At 41.2% G+C, this 16,968-nt stretch overlaps 1 protein-coding gene across 8 annotated transcripts in view; it reads right to left on the bottom strand.

The window, feature by feature from the left end:
• The window catches only part of ctnnd2b (catenin (cadherin-associated protein), delta 2b), a 180,712-nt gene that overhangs the window by 127,143 nt on the left and 36,601 nt on the right, over window positions 1-16,968 (bottom strand). The window contains exon 1 of one of the 8 annotated variants that reach the window (XM_037787552.1): window positions 1,223-1,424. The exons of the other annotated variants lie outside the window; for them this stretch is intronic. Coding sequence (XP_037643480.1) covers window positions 1,223-1,237 — 15 coding nt within the window. The 5' untranslated portion in view covers window positions 1,238-1,424. Of the gene's footprint in view, window positions 1-1,222; window positions 1,425-16,968 lie in introns of those variants that run through there. 8 annotated transcript variants of the gene reach the window in all.

The following is a 16,968-nucleotide window of genomic DNA, read 5'->3' as shown; positions in this document are numbered from 1 at the left end:
GGAGCAAAAGTTGCCCTCCATATATTTCTTAAATTTCCTATAATGAGTGGATATAGAGACACACGAACAGTGCCAGGGTTATAGAAAGTTTCCCACTGACTTCATGACACAGTTAAGTGCTTTGTTCAACTACCTAACGGCCTATACTCTATGTCCTGCTGTAAAACACTAAATGTAACTTCTGTCAGCGGGAAATGTTGTGAATGCAGAACAGTCTGTTGATGTTAATATGCTGTAATGCTCTCACACAAACACACACACACTGCTATGAAATCTCTCAAGTGTGAACACTGCGATAGCAACATGCTTCCCAACTTCAACTTGATGATACAGAGATGTGTTTACTCTGCACTGTGGATGAAAACATAGCTGCTAAACAGAAAAAAAAATCACCTGGCTACATCAGGTGTACTGAGTTGGCTGTATTTACTGAGCTAATAATAAATCATTTTTGACATGGATAAAAATAACACCTATTTAGCAGTGAGTGGCCTGAGATCAATCATCACAGTGTTAAAGTATAGTGTGGAGCCAATCATCTGCAAGAAACACATGGATTATTTTAGTGTCTATGATCTCATTGCTTACAGGCTCATTTGGAGATAAGAGCTGTGATCCTTTGATGCAAACACAAACCAGCCCACTTGTTACGAAGCTACCAGAAAGCTGCAAAGCGCTCTATCACGCAGAGTTAAGAAACTGCACATCTCAAACGGACGCTGCATGCGAGGCTTTTCCCTGTGATCGGACTTTTTTGCAATCAAATCAATCTAGCCACCCTCATCAGCTGATGACAGAGAGGAAAAACCGAGAAAAAAAACCAAAACAACCTACTTGGAGGCAAAGCAAGATGAAGGGAAAGATGAAATGTTTCTCTTTGTTTGTTTGCTTGTTTGGTGCTCCTACAGCTGAGAGCACAGAGGCAGCAGAGTGGCTAAGCGAGCTGACTAACTAGCTGGATGGCGAGCCGTGAGAATTCAGTTGTAAGGCTTTCTCGAAAAAACATCCAAACAAAAGCAATCTCTCCCTCCTTTTACCCCCCCTCCCTCTGCCACTCCGATCTCTTCTCCCTTCGATTCAGGGCTGACAGGCAGACACCTGTTACTGCAGAGGAACGGAGAGAGACCATGATGGGATGTATTCTGGAAAATTAAGAGGCAGCGAAAAAGAATAAAAAGAGGGGAAAAGGAGGAAAAGAGGAATTGGACGTAGTGACACATACCTTCACATGGACCATACTTCACAGATAGACACAAAATCACATCAGTATCCCGCTTTTCTTTGCTCCCCTCTGGTCAAAAAGCAACAACAACGCTCTCTCTCCCTCCTCTAAACCCTCATCTGTCCCGGGTCAAACACAGCAAGTGATAGAGGGACAGAAAGAAAGAGAGACTCCAGTGTCACTTGAGCTGACTGCAACTCAGCCCCTCTCTCTCTCTCTCTCTCTCTGTCTCTATGTCTCTATGACTCTTTCTCTCTCCCTCCTCGGGGGCCATGAAACACACACACACACACACACACACACACACGGTGTTCACTGAGGCACAAAGGTCCCCATGGCAACGGAGCATTTAGAAGCCCCGTGGCATTATTTATGCAACGTCGCATCACAATGGGCCCTCCCACCGGCCGACCTCTGCCAAAAAAGCCCGCCGCTCGCCAGTCACTCTCGGCCTCTCTCTCTCTACCTCTCCCTCTCTCTCTCTCTGACCAGACCATCTGCACGTCTCCCTCTCCTCCTCCCGCCCCCCGCCCCTGCAGCCACCATCACTGAAAAGCAAGGGGTGGATTTAAGGAGAAGGGGCGAGGCGGCGGGAGACAGACAGAAGATGGAAGGGAGGCGAGATGGAGGGAGGCACACACACTGAAAACAGTAGACTCATGCCGACACACAAACACGAGCATGCCTATACACACTCACAGGCCATATCCACAAGCTTACACACACACACACACACACACACACACACGCACACACACACACTGTGTGTTCTGCCTCGGTGAAATTCTACGGGCTGAAACGGGATTTAAGGCACATTAGTTGAAGTAAGTTCAAGCACACAAACAAACCTACACTTACACACATCCGTGGCCTGACAAGACTTTTTTGCAACTATTATTGGCTGCTATTTTTTGCAAAGACTGACAATGTGAAAGCATGCAAAGTGTTGTTGCTCCTCTATCTTAGTAGGAAACTTTATCTAACATTATAATTTGCTGTAAGGGTCCAGTCCACAGACTGTATATAAAGATGGACGACATTACAGCTCCCAAAAAGTGAAGCCAAAACATCTTTATCGCCCCCTGGTGGCTGGCTGCAGTATAGGTCATATAGCCCGCCCCCTCCATGTTAGCGGATGGGACATGAGCCAAACTAAAAAGTCAAAGTACACGTGAAATAAAATTTTCCCAAAGATGGTTTCTGCTGTATGGTCAAGTTTGGTTTTAATTTGTTATTTGATGCTATAAAAAGGGGGTGAGACGTCATGATTGACAGCTGTGACATCAAAATCTGAAGAGGGCAGCTCTCGTATCCGGGATATTTTGGCTTCACTTTTGTACAGTGGGAGGAAATGAAGAAGCGACGTCCATCTATATATATACAGTCTATAATCCAGTCAGACCATCATTTATAACAGCCAACATTTAGAGTGAAATCAGTTCATTTCAATGGAATTGAAATCTTTTGTGGGTTGAGTTCAACTTTTGGCAACTTCGACACAAGAATTTGAGCCACTGAAAGCAAACGTGTCTTGATGTTGTCTTGAGAGAATGGAGAGCCAGAGAATCCAAAAGAGATGAAACCATCATATTAGCTGTTTTGCACAATCCGCTTTTATATAACCTCCCTCTGCCAAAGTATAAACTCCTCAAAAGGGATGGTTTCCAATCTGCAATCTGTCACTTATGAGCAAGCCAGCTAGCTTGGTGTACTATGGTGGCTGGCTAGTGCTAGCATGTCCCCGGCTAGCTAGGATGTTACAAGTCATCTCACCAGCTACAGATGTTCACCACCTCGCTCTTAAGATGGCACAAAGAACCTAATTATTAACATTTTTTTTAAATCAAAACCTATACAGAATCATCAAACAAGTGAACATTAGTGAAGCTTCACATAAATAACAAGCATGCACACAACTGTTTCTTACCCAGATGCAATCACACTCCGAATCTGAACCCATGGCTTCCCAACAGGTGCCACAGTCGCTTCCTAAAGCAGCAAGAAGCCCAGTGAAAAATGTCCCCAGCAACTGTCTAAAATGTTTTCTTTGTTTTTTTGCTTTCCTTTATCTGACGTGTCCACTTCCCACTCCCTGGATGCCACAGTCACACAACCAAACCAATCACGACATCCTGGCCAATTCATGCTGCACATGCAAAGCTCCAGCCTCCAGTTATTTCTTTATTCAAATTAGGATTGGTTCAGTTTACACGGCTGTTTGGCTGCCGACGGACTGAACGCAGGTTTAATCACACAGATAAATGGGCTATCAGCTGAGTGTTTGGCTAAAACTAGACAGATCGGCTCGATCAACTCAACGTTTCAGTCTGCAACTCCGAGTTTAAAAGCACAGGCTATAAATACACAGCAGCTCCGAGCATGCACAGTAGCCTACTATGAAGTATGGATTGTAGAAAGCTGATATACTGTATCTTGTCATATTTTCCTAGTATTCAGTAGCCTCTACAAAATATTACTATTAAAGGAGCATTCTGGGGAAGCTTCGTCAAGTCTGAGAGAATAACACTGATAATTTCATCATCATCTCAGTTCAGGCTTGAAATCTACAAATTTGTACCAGAAAGCCTGTGATATGAACTGGTGGGCATGGATAGGCCTGTCACCATAACTACTTTTGTTGGACAATATATTGTTCCAGGTATAATTGCGATAAATTACATTACTAACATTTTAAGACAATTTTATGCCACTGATATAATGACACTATGATAGCATAATAATGCAAGTACACCCTTTAAAAGAGCAATGGACTTTTAATTCTTAAGAATATTCAGACATTGGAATTGCACCACACAACCAAAACAATAAATAAAATGAGACTCTCAGGCTGTGTTAACAAAAATGTGCCATGTCTGCGCAATGCCCAAGTCTTCTAATGGTAGGGAAAACCTGATTGCTTATTCTGGCATCATAAAATGTTGATGACAAATATTAAATGTGTTAATTGTGTAAACACAAAAGACAATATGGAGGTCAGCAAAAATGATTGAGGTCATTTTCATATATTGTATGATAAGTCGATAACGTAAAAATGATTGAGGTAATGTCCATGTATCGTACGATAAGTCGATATCGTAAAAATTATTGAGGTCATATGCATATATTGAACGATAAGTAGATAGCGTAAAAAATATTGAGGTCACATCCAAATATTGTACAAAAAGTCAAAAACGAAACAATTACTGAGGTCATGTCCATATATCGTACGATAAGTCGATAACATAAAAATGATCAAGGTCATGTTAATATATCATACGATAAGTCGATAACTTACAAATTATTGAGGTCATGCCCACATATCATACAATAAGTCGATAATGTAACAATTATTGAGGTGATGTCCATATATTGTACGATAAGTCGATAACGTAAAAATTATTGAGGTCATGTCCATATATTGTACGATAAGTCGATATTGTAATTATTGTAACAGGCATAGGCATGGAGTTAGAAAAATGTGGGCATTTACCACACCAAATGATGATATTAGTTGCATTATGGGCAATGTAGGATCTAGTACTTCAGAAGTTTGACCCATACCAGAGACTAAAAATCTGGATATTATGAATAAAACAAACAGCTGTGTTTCATTGTATTCTTTCAGGGGGCAACGTCTGAACTTTGTAAACTGGACATTTGTGTTAAATTTGAAGAAATTCCCCCAGAGCGCTCCTGAGATATCATGTTCATGAGAATAGGCCGGACGTAGGTATGTACGTACGGACGGACGGTCGTCGGTGCAGAGGCATAAAAAAGGCTAGTCAATGGCTGACACATTGTGACTTTCATTCCCTAGTGTGGGTCAGGCTCCAAAGAGCCCTCAGTTTGTCATACTGCCTTTCTGTTAAAGATTTAAAGTCTCTGAGCCCAAACAGAGATAACCCTGACGACATCACCACGGGTTATTCTGTCTGACATGACAATGCCCCTCTGGAGCCGCAGATGACAACAAGTAGCCGAGAAGGACCGTCATCTACATCTATGTGTAATGTTTCCTTTTAAGTGACAACATTTTATCCAAACTATGTGTGTATTGTGATAGATTGCACAATGCTGTAGGAAATAAATGGAATCCAAAGAAAGTGATTGTAATTGTAATTTATGCATGAAAAATCACTGATATGGACCTCTCAGGTCTTACAATACAAATGAGTACGGCTTCATCATGTCAATCACACTGGCGGAAAAAAAACACTTACTGGCTGATATTCGCTTAACAGATTGGTGTACGTGCATGTGTGTGTGAGAGAGAGAGACAGAGAGAGAGAGTAATCATAGCTGGATAAGCAATTAAGTGAAAAGGACAACAATTAACTATGTCTTAATGAGCAGGTTCTACAATCAAGTGCTTGTCAACTGATTGCATTACTAAAGATTGGGCTCCAAATCGGAGCCTATTAATGGAGACAGAGGGAAGACAGAGTGTGCAGCCACTAGCTTACAGGAACAGGCTGGCCCCTGAAAACCCCATTAAAGCAATTAGTAAAGTAAAATAAATGACTGTAGGACAGTGGTGGGCTGCATGGCGAGCAAAGTTGCAGTGTGTGTGTGTGTGTGTGTGTTCTAGCTGTAGCTGTCTCCCCCTCTCTCTCCAGTGTAAAGCGGTCTAATTGTGCCCCGTGGTGTCCGCCTGGCATTTACTTGTTTCAAAAGGGGCCCTGTTCAATGAGAAAATGTCACGGTGGCGGTATAGCTAAGACCACTGCTGTCTGGAGCTATTGTTTTAGGACCGGAAAAAATTACTAGGTACATCCAGTCGGTAACAAAGTTGTCCCGGAGGCAGAGGGAAAGAAGCCAACACAAGAAGGTGGGGGAGTGATAGAAAGATAGAGACCAAGGGGAGCAGGGAAGTGAAATGAGATAAAAGGAGAAGAAAACTTCCTCTGACTGAAAAACAGCGAGGGCAAGGACAGATTCAAGGAGATTTAACGCTCTCCGGATACCAAAACTACTTAAGTGTTCATCCCAATCCAGACAGATTTGTCTTGTTTCCCCCGATAACTCCGGCTCCAGATCCGGGTTTAATTCCTCTCCTCACCACAGTCTGTGTTTCCACCCCCCTGTGCAACAGCACTGACACTGGATTTAAGCACAGGGTTAGACATGACTTATGAGCAACTGTAAAATATGCAGAGCGCAGTGTCTTCTTTGTTGAGCTTATTGTGCTGCAAAATTTAAGAAAAAAATAAATGCTCACCCGGCATCAAGGTAAAATTGTTTATTCAAACTGCAGGGCGAATAAAAACCTCAAGGATGTTTAAAGCCCGGGGCCATGACACACGAGGTAGACATCTAATGGGAAAGACTTATCCAGAGTTTTCTCGACATTGTTGCTTTAATCACATTGAAACACCTTGTGGCCTTGTTATTTTTGTCTCGGTTTATTGCCTGTTGCCGGGAGGGTTGCCGATTGACATTCTGCTCCCCAAATGCCACATTATATCTGCAGGTGCTGTTTGGGAAAGAGGAAATATGAGCAGCTCAGCCCCAACAAAAGCTTACTGTCCTCAGAGGCTTTCACTGAATCGATTCAGGAACAAATGTAAGTACACAATTTAGGACTGAGAAAGGATCCTAACTGCTGTAGCTTTCTGTATTTGTGTTCTGGCGGATCTGTGGTAATCATCAGTCACAGCCCAGGTACGGGTCCAATTCAAAAGGCCACCTCTCGCAGAGTACGGCCCAAATAACAGGATGTGTTCTTGCTCCACTCATTTTATCTAGGATGCTTTGGGAGCTAACTTGAGTGAACTTGGGGTAGGCAAGAATCCATGCATGTAGAGCTGAAATAACTAGTCAATTAACCGATTGATAGACAATAATAGGCGAGGAACTATTTTGATAATCGATTCACCATTTGAGTCACGTTCCAAGCTGTTTAATTTTTTCAAATGTGAGGTTTTGCTGCTTTTTCAGCTCATTATATGTACATAATCGTGCCACAGTTTTAAGTAAGTTAAACACGTCATAATTCCATCTCTAATATCTATTTTATATTGCTGTGAAAACGTCTCCTTCAAACACCTGGATTCATTCAAGTTTCCACCAAAAACTACATTTTACAAGCTTACATTTGAACACATCATGATATAAGAATTAACCTTCGCCTAATACTAATTTTAACTGAAAGAGCTTGAAAACACCATAATGAATTCAATGCAACCTACGTTAACGTTAGCTGGTCGCTCCGCAGGACTGTGCTGCCCACCGGCTGATGTTAACTAACTTTCCTCCTGCCGATTTTAACGCAGATTTGTGGTTCACAATGTAGCATTATCAGTGAAAAAATAGGGTGTGTCCCCCGGACGCGTCGATAGTGAGTTTACTGTGTAAAGAAAAAAGAGTACCGTCACATTTTTGACTTGGTACCGAAGTATTGGTTCTCGTGACATCCCTAGTCCCAATCACGAATTGAGCATGCTGTGTACTCCCATACTCAGGAGCTTGGAGTCCAAACATGGCATATTATGTATTGATAAACCATTCTAGTGTGCAGGGGTTGTGTTGATTTCATTACAATCTGTGACAGGCAGACAAGGTTGTAGAGAGCAGTGTTGGGCATTACGGTTGTTAATTTTGTTTTGTTACTTTTCTGCACAGATCGGCAGACCGCCTCCCCACACCTTCACTTCCTGCTTCAAGCTAACGCGACCCACAGAGAGACCAAACTCATATCAAGGAATCCTCGAATCAAACTCACGGTAAGACGGCCAGCAAGTCGACCCCCACTTTGTCAAAGTAATAGAGCATTAGAATTAGTAACTATAATGTAACTACAGTACTGAATTTCAAATTGTAATCCCTTACAGTACTGAAAAAAGTATTTACATTACTGCAACATGTTACTAAATAATGCACTATTGCCCAACACCGTTGGAAAGTATTTCAAAGTCTATCCTTTGAAGTCATAACTGATGTCATACTAAAATTATATAAATCCATGTTATATTTGTGTATTTGCAGAAAAGGCATGTTTAAACCCAACACAATAAGCTGCTGCTTTACAAGGATCAACAAAAAGTCAAGAAAAAAAAACATTATTCATGCTGGAACATTTTGTGTGCACATCTTTTTCAAAAACGTCAAAGAAATGAGTCTACCACAGAGGCTACACTTTGATCAAGGATGGCTATTAATATGCACTTTTTGTAAATATGTGAGAGATAAGCTTTTGCTTTAAACAATGTGAGATAAGAGAGAAGATCAAGAAGAACTAGAGACAGGCTGCTGATTTAGCTCTGCAGAAACATTCTCCAGAAAGTTTTAGTCTCTTTTGTGTCAGTCAGCTCCTACAGTAACGTACATGCTCTGTTGCTGCAACTTTCTGCACTGTCCTGATCCACTTGTATGACTGGCTGTCTGAAAGGCTGCTCCAGCTCGTAAACGTTAATGCAAATCAGCATTTATTGTCTCGCTGTCTCGGCAGAGAAGGGCACCTCGGCAGTGCCCAGGAGGTGAACTGGCACCTCTCCAGCTACCAGTTCAAACTCCGTACTCAGTCGGTCCCTCCGGGTCCCAAGCCAAGTCCCCACAGACTGAGCTACTGCCCTCTAAAATTGGTTGCTCAATAGAGTACTACAGAGAAGAGTCCTAAAGCATGCGGCCGTGGTGTAGTTCTTTTATAGCCTAATGTTAGCTTTTTACTTCTGGCGATTACATTTACGCTTCAAAAATCATAAAAGTGGTGCTCATTTGTGAAGATTATCTTGCTGAACAAAACGTGTAAGTATCATAAACGTGTGTTTGCCACAGAGCATATTTTCTGCGATAATCCAAAACCCAATGGAAAAATCCCATCGGCTGTTTGTCGAGAGAACCAGGATGATGCTAACTTGGCCTGGTTGGCCTACAAAAATACATCATCCCTGGAACACACTATTGTACCGTGATTGGTTGCTCAATACCATGCTCCAATCCACATCAAGCTGGCCACTTTAATGTGTTAAAGGGGACATATCATACTCATATTTTGGGTTTATACTACAACATGTTTACATGCTTTAATGTTCAAAAAAACTATTTTTCTCACACTGTCTGGCTGAATATACCTGTATTCACCCTCTGTCTGAAACGCTTCGTTTTAGTGCCTGTCTCTTCAAAAAGCCCAGTCTGCTCTGATAGAATTGCAAGAAAAATATGGTGCACCTTTGCAAAGGTAGTTCTCAAACTGCGGGCGATATATTCTAATGAGCCTGCATGTGACATAGGAAGGGGAGCCAAATCTGAATCACATGTTTTCTGATCTAGACAGCCCAAAGAAACTGACTGGGATGTCTTATTTCAAAGTTTGTGAGTTGGCAGGCACTCCAGAGACCCAAATGGATGAGCACAAGCACTGAAAAAGCAAGTTTTTTAAAGATATGTCCCAATATACCATTAGTTAATGATGGAAAATCCTCAGTAAAAGCACTACCTGGTGGTGTGACCACTATGGCCTTCACAAGGATTAGGGGCAAATATCCTACAGGTAACTACAAGATATAGGGATATAATGTAGAACAGATAAAGAAAACAGGGAAATCATATAAAGTGGAGTACATGAAAAATACATGAATTTGAAAGGTGCAATAATTCACTTTATCAAATGAATTACAACTAATAAAGATGAAGACCATAGTGTTTGCAATTTGCCAGCTTGCAAGGTCCAGTCACACAAGAAAAGGTGCAAGCTTTTAAATATTAATGATTGGAAAAACATCAACTATTTTTCCACTGTTGATATGAAAGTATTGAACATTTTGTGATGCTGTTGAAGTTCTGAGTCGTCTGGAGACATTGTTATAAGACAAATGTATAGTTTTGAGAATGAAATCTGACAAAACTCTCAACTCAGAAAGAGTATTGCCTTAATGATACACCAAAGACACATTCAACTTCAACAATCTTTGAGTTTTTCTGTATCTGTGGAAGGAAGGAGGGGTTGAAACAAGTGTTGATGGAAAGAACTCCTCAGTGCCCAGTCATGCATGAGCTGAAATCCTGGCTCGGGCTACGTCGAGAGCATCTGTCTCTTTCTTCATTTGCCTGTAATAAAATAATCAACATGTACCGCTAGACTTATGCTCATCAACTATAAAGTATATGGTATCTTTTCCTTTGGAGTGTCAAACCGTCTGCTCAGCTCTCTTCATCATAGAACTCGCAGGGCTCGACTCAAAGTCAAGCGCTGGACTCGACTCTGCAACCCGATGGAGACTCTCACACACACACACACACACACACACACGCACACACACACACACACACACGCACACACTCTACCTCAGTCTCACTTTGTCTGTCAATCCCCAGTCAACCTTTTTTTTTCTTGCCGTGGCAGGTAGCCGAGAGAGAGAGCCGACAATGAGGCTGAGCTGCCAAATGTCAGAAACCGCTGGCCCTCCCTGAGCCCTACCACAATGCACTGCTTTGCCTCCCCTGTCACTGCTTTCCAGGTCGAGCTGCAGACATCTAACAGCCATAAAAGTGACACTCTGAAACGGGAAAAAAAACATACATGCATGGAAATATTCCCTCTCTATTATCTATTTTATATTGAGTGAACTTGGGGTAGACAAGAATCCATGCATGTAGAGCTGAAACTAGTCAATTAACCTATTAGTCAATTGACAGACAATTAATAGGCAAGGAACTATTTTGATAATCGATTCACCATTTGAGTTAGGTTCCAAGCTGTTTCAGTTTTCAAATGTGAGGATTTGCTGCTTGTTCAGCTCATTATATGTACATAATCATGCCACAGTTTTAAGTAAGTTAAACAGGTCATAATTCCATCTCTAATATCTATTTTATATTGCTGTGAAATCATCTCGTCAAAGTCTCTCGCCAAAAACTCAATTTTACAAGATTACATTTGAACACATCACGTAAGAATTTACCTTTGTCCACAACTCATTTTTACTGAAAAGAGCCTGAACATATAATGTAAATCGAAAAAAACGAGTACCGTCACGTTTTCAGAATTTTAGCATCTACTTGATATCGGAATACTGGTTCTCGTAACATCCCTAGGCTACATGACACAACAATGTGTACGCTTCTATTCATGCAGGAGCCGCAGGCGAAAAATGTCTAGTAGTGTCAAAAAGAAGAAAAGTGGACACAGAGTGTCGGGTTTTCAAAGAAAAATGGAAACCATGCGCTTGGGGGATAACAGCACATTCCTGTGGTCAAGGAATATAATATTCGGTGCCACTATCAAGACTCAACATGGCGGAAAGTAAAAGAACTTGCGAGGACAACTGAGAACAGAGAAGATAAATGAATTGTTGGCAGCGTTTAGAAAACAGAAGTCTGTTTTTAGTTGTAGCCGAGAGATCAGCGAGACATCTCAGGCTGCTCATCATCTGTTTTGTAAAAGGCTTGTTCATTAATTGTGAACGTTTTCAGAAGGTACTTGTATTTCTTTACACTAAAAGAAAGGGATGTTATTTAGAGGTTATTATGCAGTGGTTTTACTGAGATCAAACTGGGCTGTATATGGCCCGTGAACTAAAATGAGTTTGACACCCCTGGTCTAATCAGTATGGACGCACATGTACATACAAATAAAACAGACACATATTCACACAAAAACACAAATATAGCGGCGTTGCATAGGTCAAATAAGACATACTGCCCTATTTGTGCTATGATGCTCTGGCCTGGAGTCTTCCTTCAGCTGGAAATAACAAAAAGTAAAAGGCTTTCTGAAATGCCACAGAGAGCCAGAGAGAGAGAGAGAAAGGGGGGAGAAGACAAAGCGTGAGCACACACGATTCCTCCCAAAATCCCTCCCCTGCCTCCTCCTCCCTTAAATATTCTACTTTTTCTTTTTCTGCATGCCCCCTTGCATACGAAGTAAAACAAAATAAATATTTGATCCACTTTGAAACCACTTCTTATGAATATCTAACTCTGTTGAGAACTATATTTGGGAACTTAATGAGGTAGCCGATGCTAAACAAATCTTAATTAATCCTTAATAAACAAATGAAGAGAGCAGCAGCGGGAGTGGGAGGAAAGGCTGATGATAGCATCCTTTATCATCGCAGGGCCGCTGTAAGCAAACACCAATAAAAGAACCTAATGAATCATCCGAGAGTGAGTACAATTACCACAAGGCTGATTGTTGTCAAAAAAGCTATTAATACTGTGTTTTTATCATCTCACATATCATAACACCACTCATGAATGAGTGTTACTACTGTAGTTTTGACTAGTGCGTCAAAAATGGAGAGTGTGCACAGCCTCTAAATATGTGAATAAAATGTGATCAATTAAAAGGATGACAGAGGTAACACTTCATCAGTATTTATATAATAATTAGGGTTGTCAATCGATTAAAATAGCTAATCGCAATTAATTGCATATTTTTTATCTGTTCAAAATGTACCTTAAAGGGAGATTTGTCAATTATTTAATACTCTTATCAACATGGGAGTGGACAAATATGCTGCTTTATGCAAATGCATTTATATATTTATTACTGGAAATCAATTAACAACACAAAACAATTACAAATATTGTCCAGAAACCCTCACAGGTACTGCATTTAGCATAAAAAAATATGATCAAATCATAACATGGTAAACTGCAGCCCAACAGGCAACAACAGCTGTCAGTGTGTCAGTGTGCTGACTTGACTATGACTTGCCCCAAAACTGCATGTGATTATCATAAAGTGGGCATGTCTGTAAAGGGGAGACTCGTGGGTACCCATAGAAACCGTTTTCATTCACATATCTTGAGGTCAGATGTCAAGGGACCACTTTGAAAATGGCCATACCAGTTTTTCCTTGCCAAAATTTAGCGCAGGTTTGGAGCGTTATTTAGCCTCCTTCGCGATGAGCCAGTACGACATGGTACCAATGGAATCCTTAGCTCTTTTAGTTTCATATGATGCCAGGATCTTCACTCTAGGTTTAAAACTGAGCCCGCTACAACCTCCAGATTATTGATTATTGATCCGTTATTATCGCGTTAACTTTGACAGCCCTGAAGAGAAGCTCTGAGACGAGTTTAATTAGGCGTACAGGGAAAATACAGGTATAATTTCAAATCCGCCCGGTATAAACTGCGTTCAATTTGGATTCGTACGAGTTGTAGGTCAGACCTGAGTGAAGCTGTTTCCTGCTGCACTGCCAATTAGTGAACAGTTCCACAGAGCACCATGATTCACATTAATTACCAGGCTGCAGAAACACCACATTCACATTTGATAACCATTAGAAAGCCTCTGTGATACATTTTTTTCTTTGTGTTGTTTGTTTTTTTTTGGCTTGAGTTTTCTCCCATATGTTTGCCAACTTTCCATCTTTGCATCCTTGAATTGCATCGTCATGTTTAATGCATTATTATGTTTTCTTCTCTGATGAAGCAGTGAATGCAGCACGTCTCTTTTCTATCTGACGTTTGACTTGTGTCGCACCGTTGTTGTTGCTTGTTAATGGAAACGAAGGTTGACGCAGTAATGTAATGGGCTTTCCAGTTCTGGAATAAAGAGAACAAAAAAGGACACATGGTTGCTCTCTCTAATGAGGACCGCGATAAGCTTTTACCTTCGTTGTGGGTTTATCCAGGTGAATTGTAATTATGTGTCAGGTTTGGTTGACTCCAGTCTTGTATTTGTCAAGTAGAACTATCTAACAATGAAAGTCCCAATGGTGCATATTTCCCATTGCCTACTGCAAATTATAATCGGGACCAACATTTTTACAACACCCCAAAATTTCTCAATTTACTGACTCAAATAGCTGGATCAGGTATCGGTGACAATGGGGGCGATTTATTCAATTTAATTCTATGTTTACAAACAATTTACACTATATATTGGGATTTTAATTCCTGTTTAAGTTTTGACCAATTTGTGGCTGTGGTTTACACTTGAATTGTAATTCCTGTTAATTTTTTTACCAAGTTGCTGGTGCACGATTTATTATTTTAATAATAAATAACAGTTCAATACATTTAATATATGTATTTATTTGTTACATTTTGATTTACAAAGACAAGAAAGCAATGTTTAATTCAAGCCCAATGTTGCCTTAAAAATAAAAGAATGATCCCAGTCACTTCCACACAGTGAGACATACAGCTTATTAATTAAACACTGGTATCGGATCGGTACTCGGTATCAGCTGATACCCAAAGCCCAGGTATCACTATCGGTATCGGGACTGAAAAAAATCAAATCAGTGCATCCCTACAATGTTTACTGAAGTAATAAATCCAGTGAGAAGTAGGCAGATTTTCTCATAGACTTCTATACAACCAGACATAATTTTGCAACCAGAGGAGTCGCCCCCTGCTGGCTGTTAGAAAGAATGCAAGTTTAAGGCAGTTTCAGCATTGGCTTCACTTCTCAGAGTCCGGAGGTAGCCCACTGCTCCAGAAAAATCAAATTTCAGATGCAGTTCCCTGTGCTTCAGTGGTCGTCAGCGATGTTAGATCAGGTGCAGCCGGCTATTTACACATTTATATTTCCTCCTCCTCTAAATAAGAACATCATACATATTGCATGAGCCAAAACACACACTATTTAGCTATTCAGTCTTTCTTACATTTACTGGCACAAAACTTTGGTACGATCAAATGCAACTGGAATGTTTAGCACCAATAGGGCACCAATGGAAGTTTTGAAAATAATTAATATCTAAAACAAAATGAATGATTATGTTTTGAACTGCTGTAGGTCCTGCTGATAGAATAAATCCCTTTTGAGGATTATTTGAAACACACATTCATTCAACATCTTGATATTTCAGAACCGACTGGGTTGTCAAATGTTACCAGCGTGCTGCAAGTAAAAAAGACAGCTAATCAATACCCTGTGCCACTTTCACTTTGTCTGTCATTCAACGAGACAATATGTCAGATTTTCCAAATAGGCACATCTCACATTGGAATGAAACTCTTTCAGGGCTGGCACTTCACACTGCGACAGCAGAGATGATGAACGATACGAGGACAAAAGCTGACAGATGTGATAAATACAACGTCGAATGGCTAATCAATCTCATGTGGGTAGAAGGAAACGGAGGGAAAACAGCAGCAGGGATCTCCTGGTGTGAGTCAGCAGAGGCAAAAGGGTCTGATTGGCAGCGGGTACGCGAGTGTGTGTGTGTCTGCAGACCGCATGCGTGCACGTCTGTGTATCCAAGTGTGTGTGTGTGAAGCCTTTTCTTGGTCTCTCATGCCTGACCTTGTCTTTATGAACCGGAGCTGTGTTTGTGTTGCCAGGAAAACACATCCCTGCTTCCTGGTTACAAACGCTGGCAAAAGCCCAAACATATTGAAAAAACTACACACTGCAAAAAACAAGTATGAAAGGAAGTGACAAATGACTGGCTTAAAAAAAAATAATAATAACTTCACCATGGTGAAGGAGCATGAAATATAGCCACTCCAGGAAGAAGAGAGAGTGAGCAACTATCCATTCATCTTCAAATAGCTGACACTCCTTCCTCCTCCTTCACTCTTCTCTTCTCCAAGCCTTTTTTCCTTTTACACATTCTCATCAGAAGGCCATTACCACGCCCTAGATCATCCGTGTGTGTGCACATGACCTGTGAGTGTGTGTATGTGTCCTAGTCCACATGACCTACTTAGACTAGGAATGGACCTCGAGAAAATTGTAGTAACTGAGAGAGGGGATTCAGTCTAAAACATGCAGAATCCATTATTTTTCACTCTCAGCGGTTTTCACCGGCTATCTTTAGCATCTGCATTCCAGAGTACATCTTATAGTACTCAAGGACATATACACAGTGTCCACAATATCACGTATCCTCTCACACTGTGCATCCACCCACACACACTGCATGCAAAAATAATATACACGCAGCCACAGGCACGTCTTCTCAGACCAGACAGAGCCAACTTTCTTATAGCGCTGCTATCTACTGTGTCATTAAAACATCATTCCATCGATTTAGCACTGCATTCAACAGTCAGACTCATGAGGGATAGTTAAAAGGTTAAACATCTATGCAGCGGAACCAGAGATATCGTCTTTTTTTATTCCACACATTCTTCTTCCTTGTCAAAATCGCCTACATTACCCACAATACAACGGTCAGTGGTCGGAGTTTCGGGTGCTGATGTAGCCTCGAGACGCTAGCCTCAAGCAGAGATGAGCAGCGGGGCTACAGAGGTCTGGTAAACTCATTTCTTTCTTAATCCACACCCTCAGATTTTTTTTTTTCATTTTCAAAATTGTAGGCTTCAGCACCAACTGACGCTGACTCAAGTGACATCATTTGAGGCAATTTATCTTGACTTCACGCAGGACCTTTAGGGCGCTTTCACAAGCCAACATTTAGCCCGCTTCAATCACGGTTCGTTTGGGCGGTTGTGAAACTCCGGAGCGGACCAAAACAACTGGTCCGAGACTGCTTGAGAGAGATGGTCTTATTTCCAAGCGAACCAAGACGCAGGTTGCCTGTGCAAACCTGCGTTTTGGAGGCATTTGTTGAGTTTGTTGACTTCTGTTGAAGTCCGATGTTTGCTTGACATCTGGGCCGAAGAGAACATACAGAATATGCTAAATAAAGTCCGCAAAAACAGTGAGGAGACTGAAGAAGGGATTCATGCACAGTCATTCAGTGCCGAGTCTGTCGAAAGTGAAAAAACTTTGATAGCATCAAAGTTCGCTATTCCCCGCATTAAAGTGGCAGCTCTCGAGAAGAAAAAGAAGAATTAGCTCCGTACAGACCCTCAGCAACTATTTTTTTTAATTTGGTCTG

The sequence above is a fragment of the Sebastes umbrosus genome, chromosome 12 (assembly GCF_015220745.1).
Source record: "Sebastes umbrosus isolate fSebUmb1 chromosome 12, fSebUmb1.pri, whole genome shotgun sequence".
In the NCBI taxonomy this organism is placed as follows: domain Eukaryota; kingdom Metazoa; phylum Chordata; class Actinopteri; order Perciformes; family Sebastidae; genus Sebastes; species Sebastes umbrosus.
This window is presented reverse-complemented; position numbering and strand designations above follow the sequence as displayed.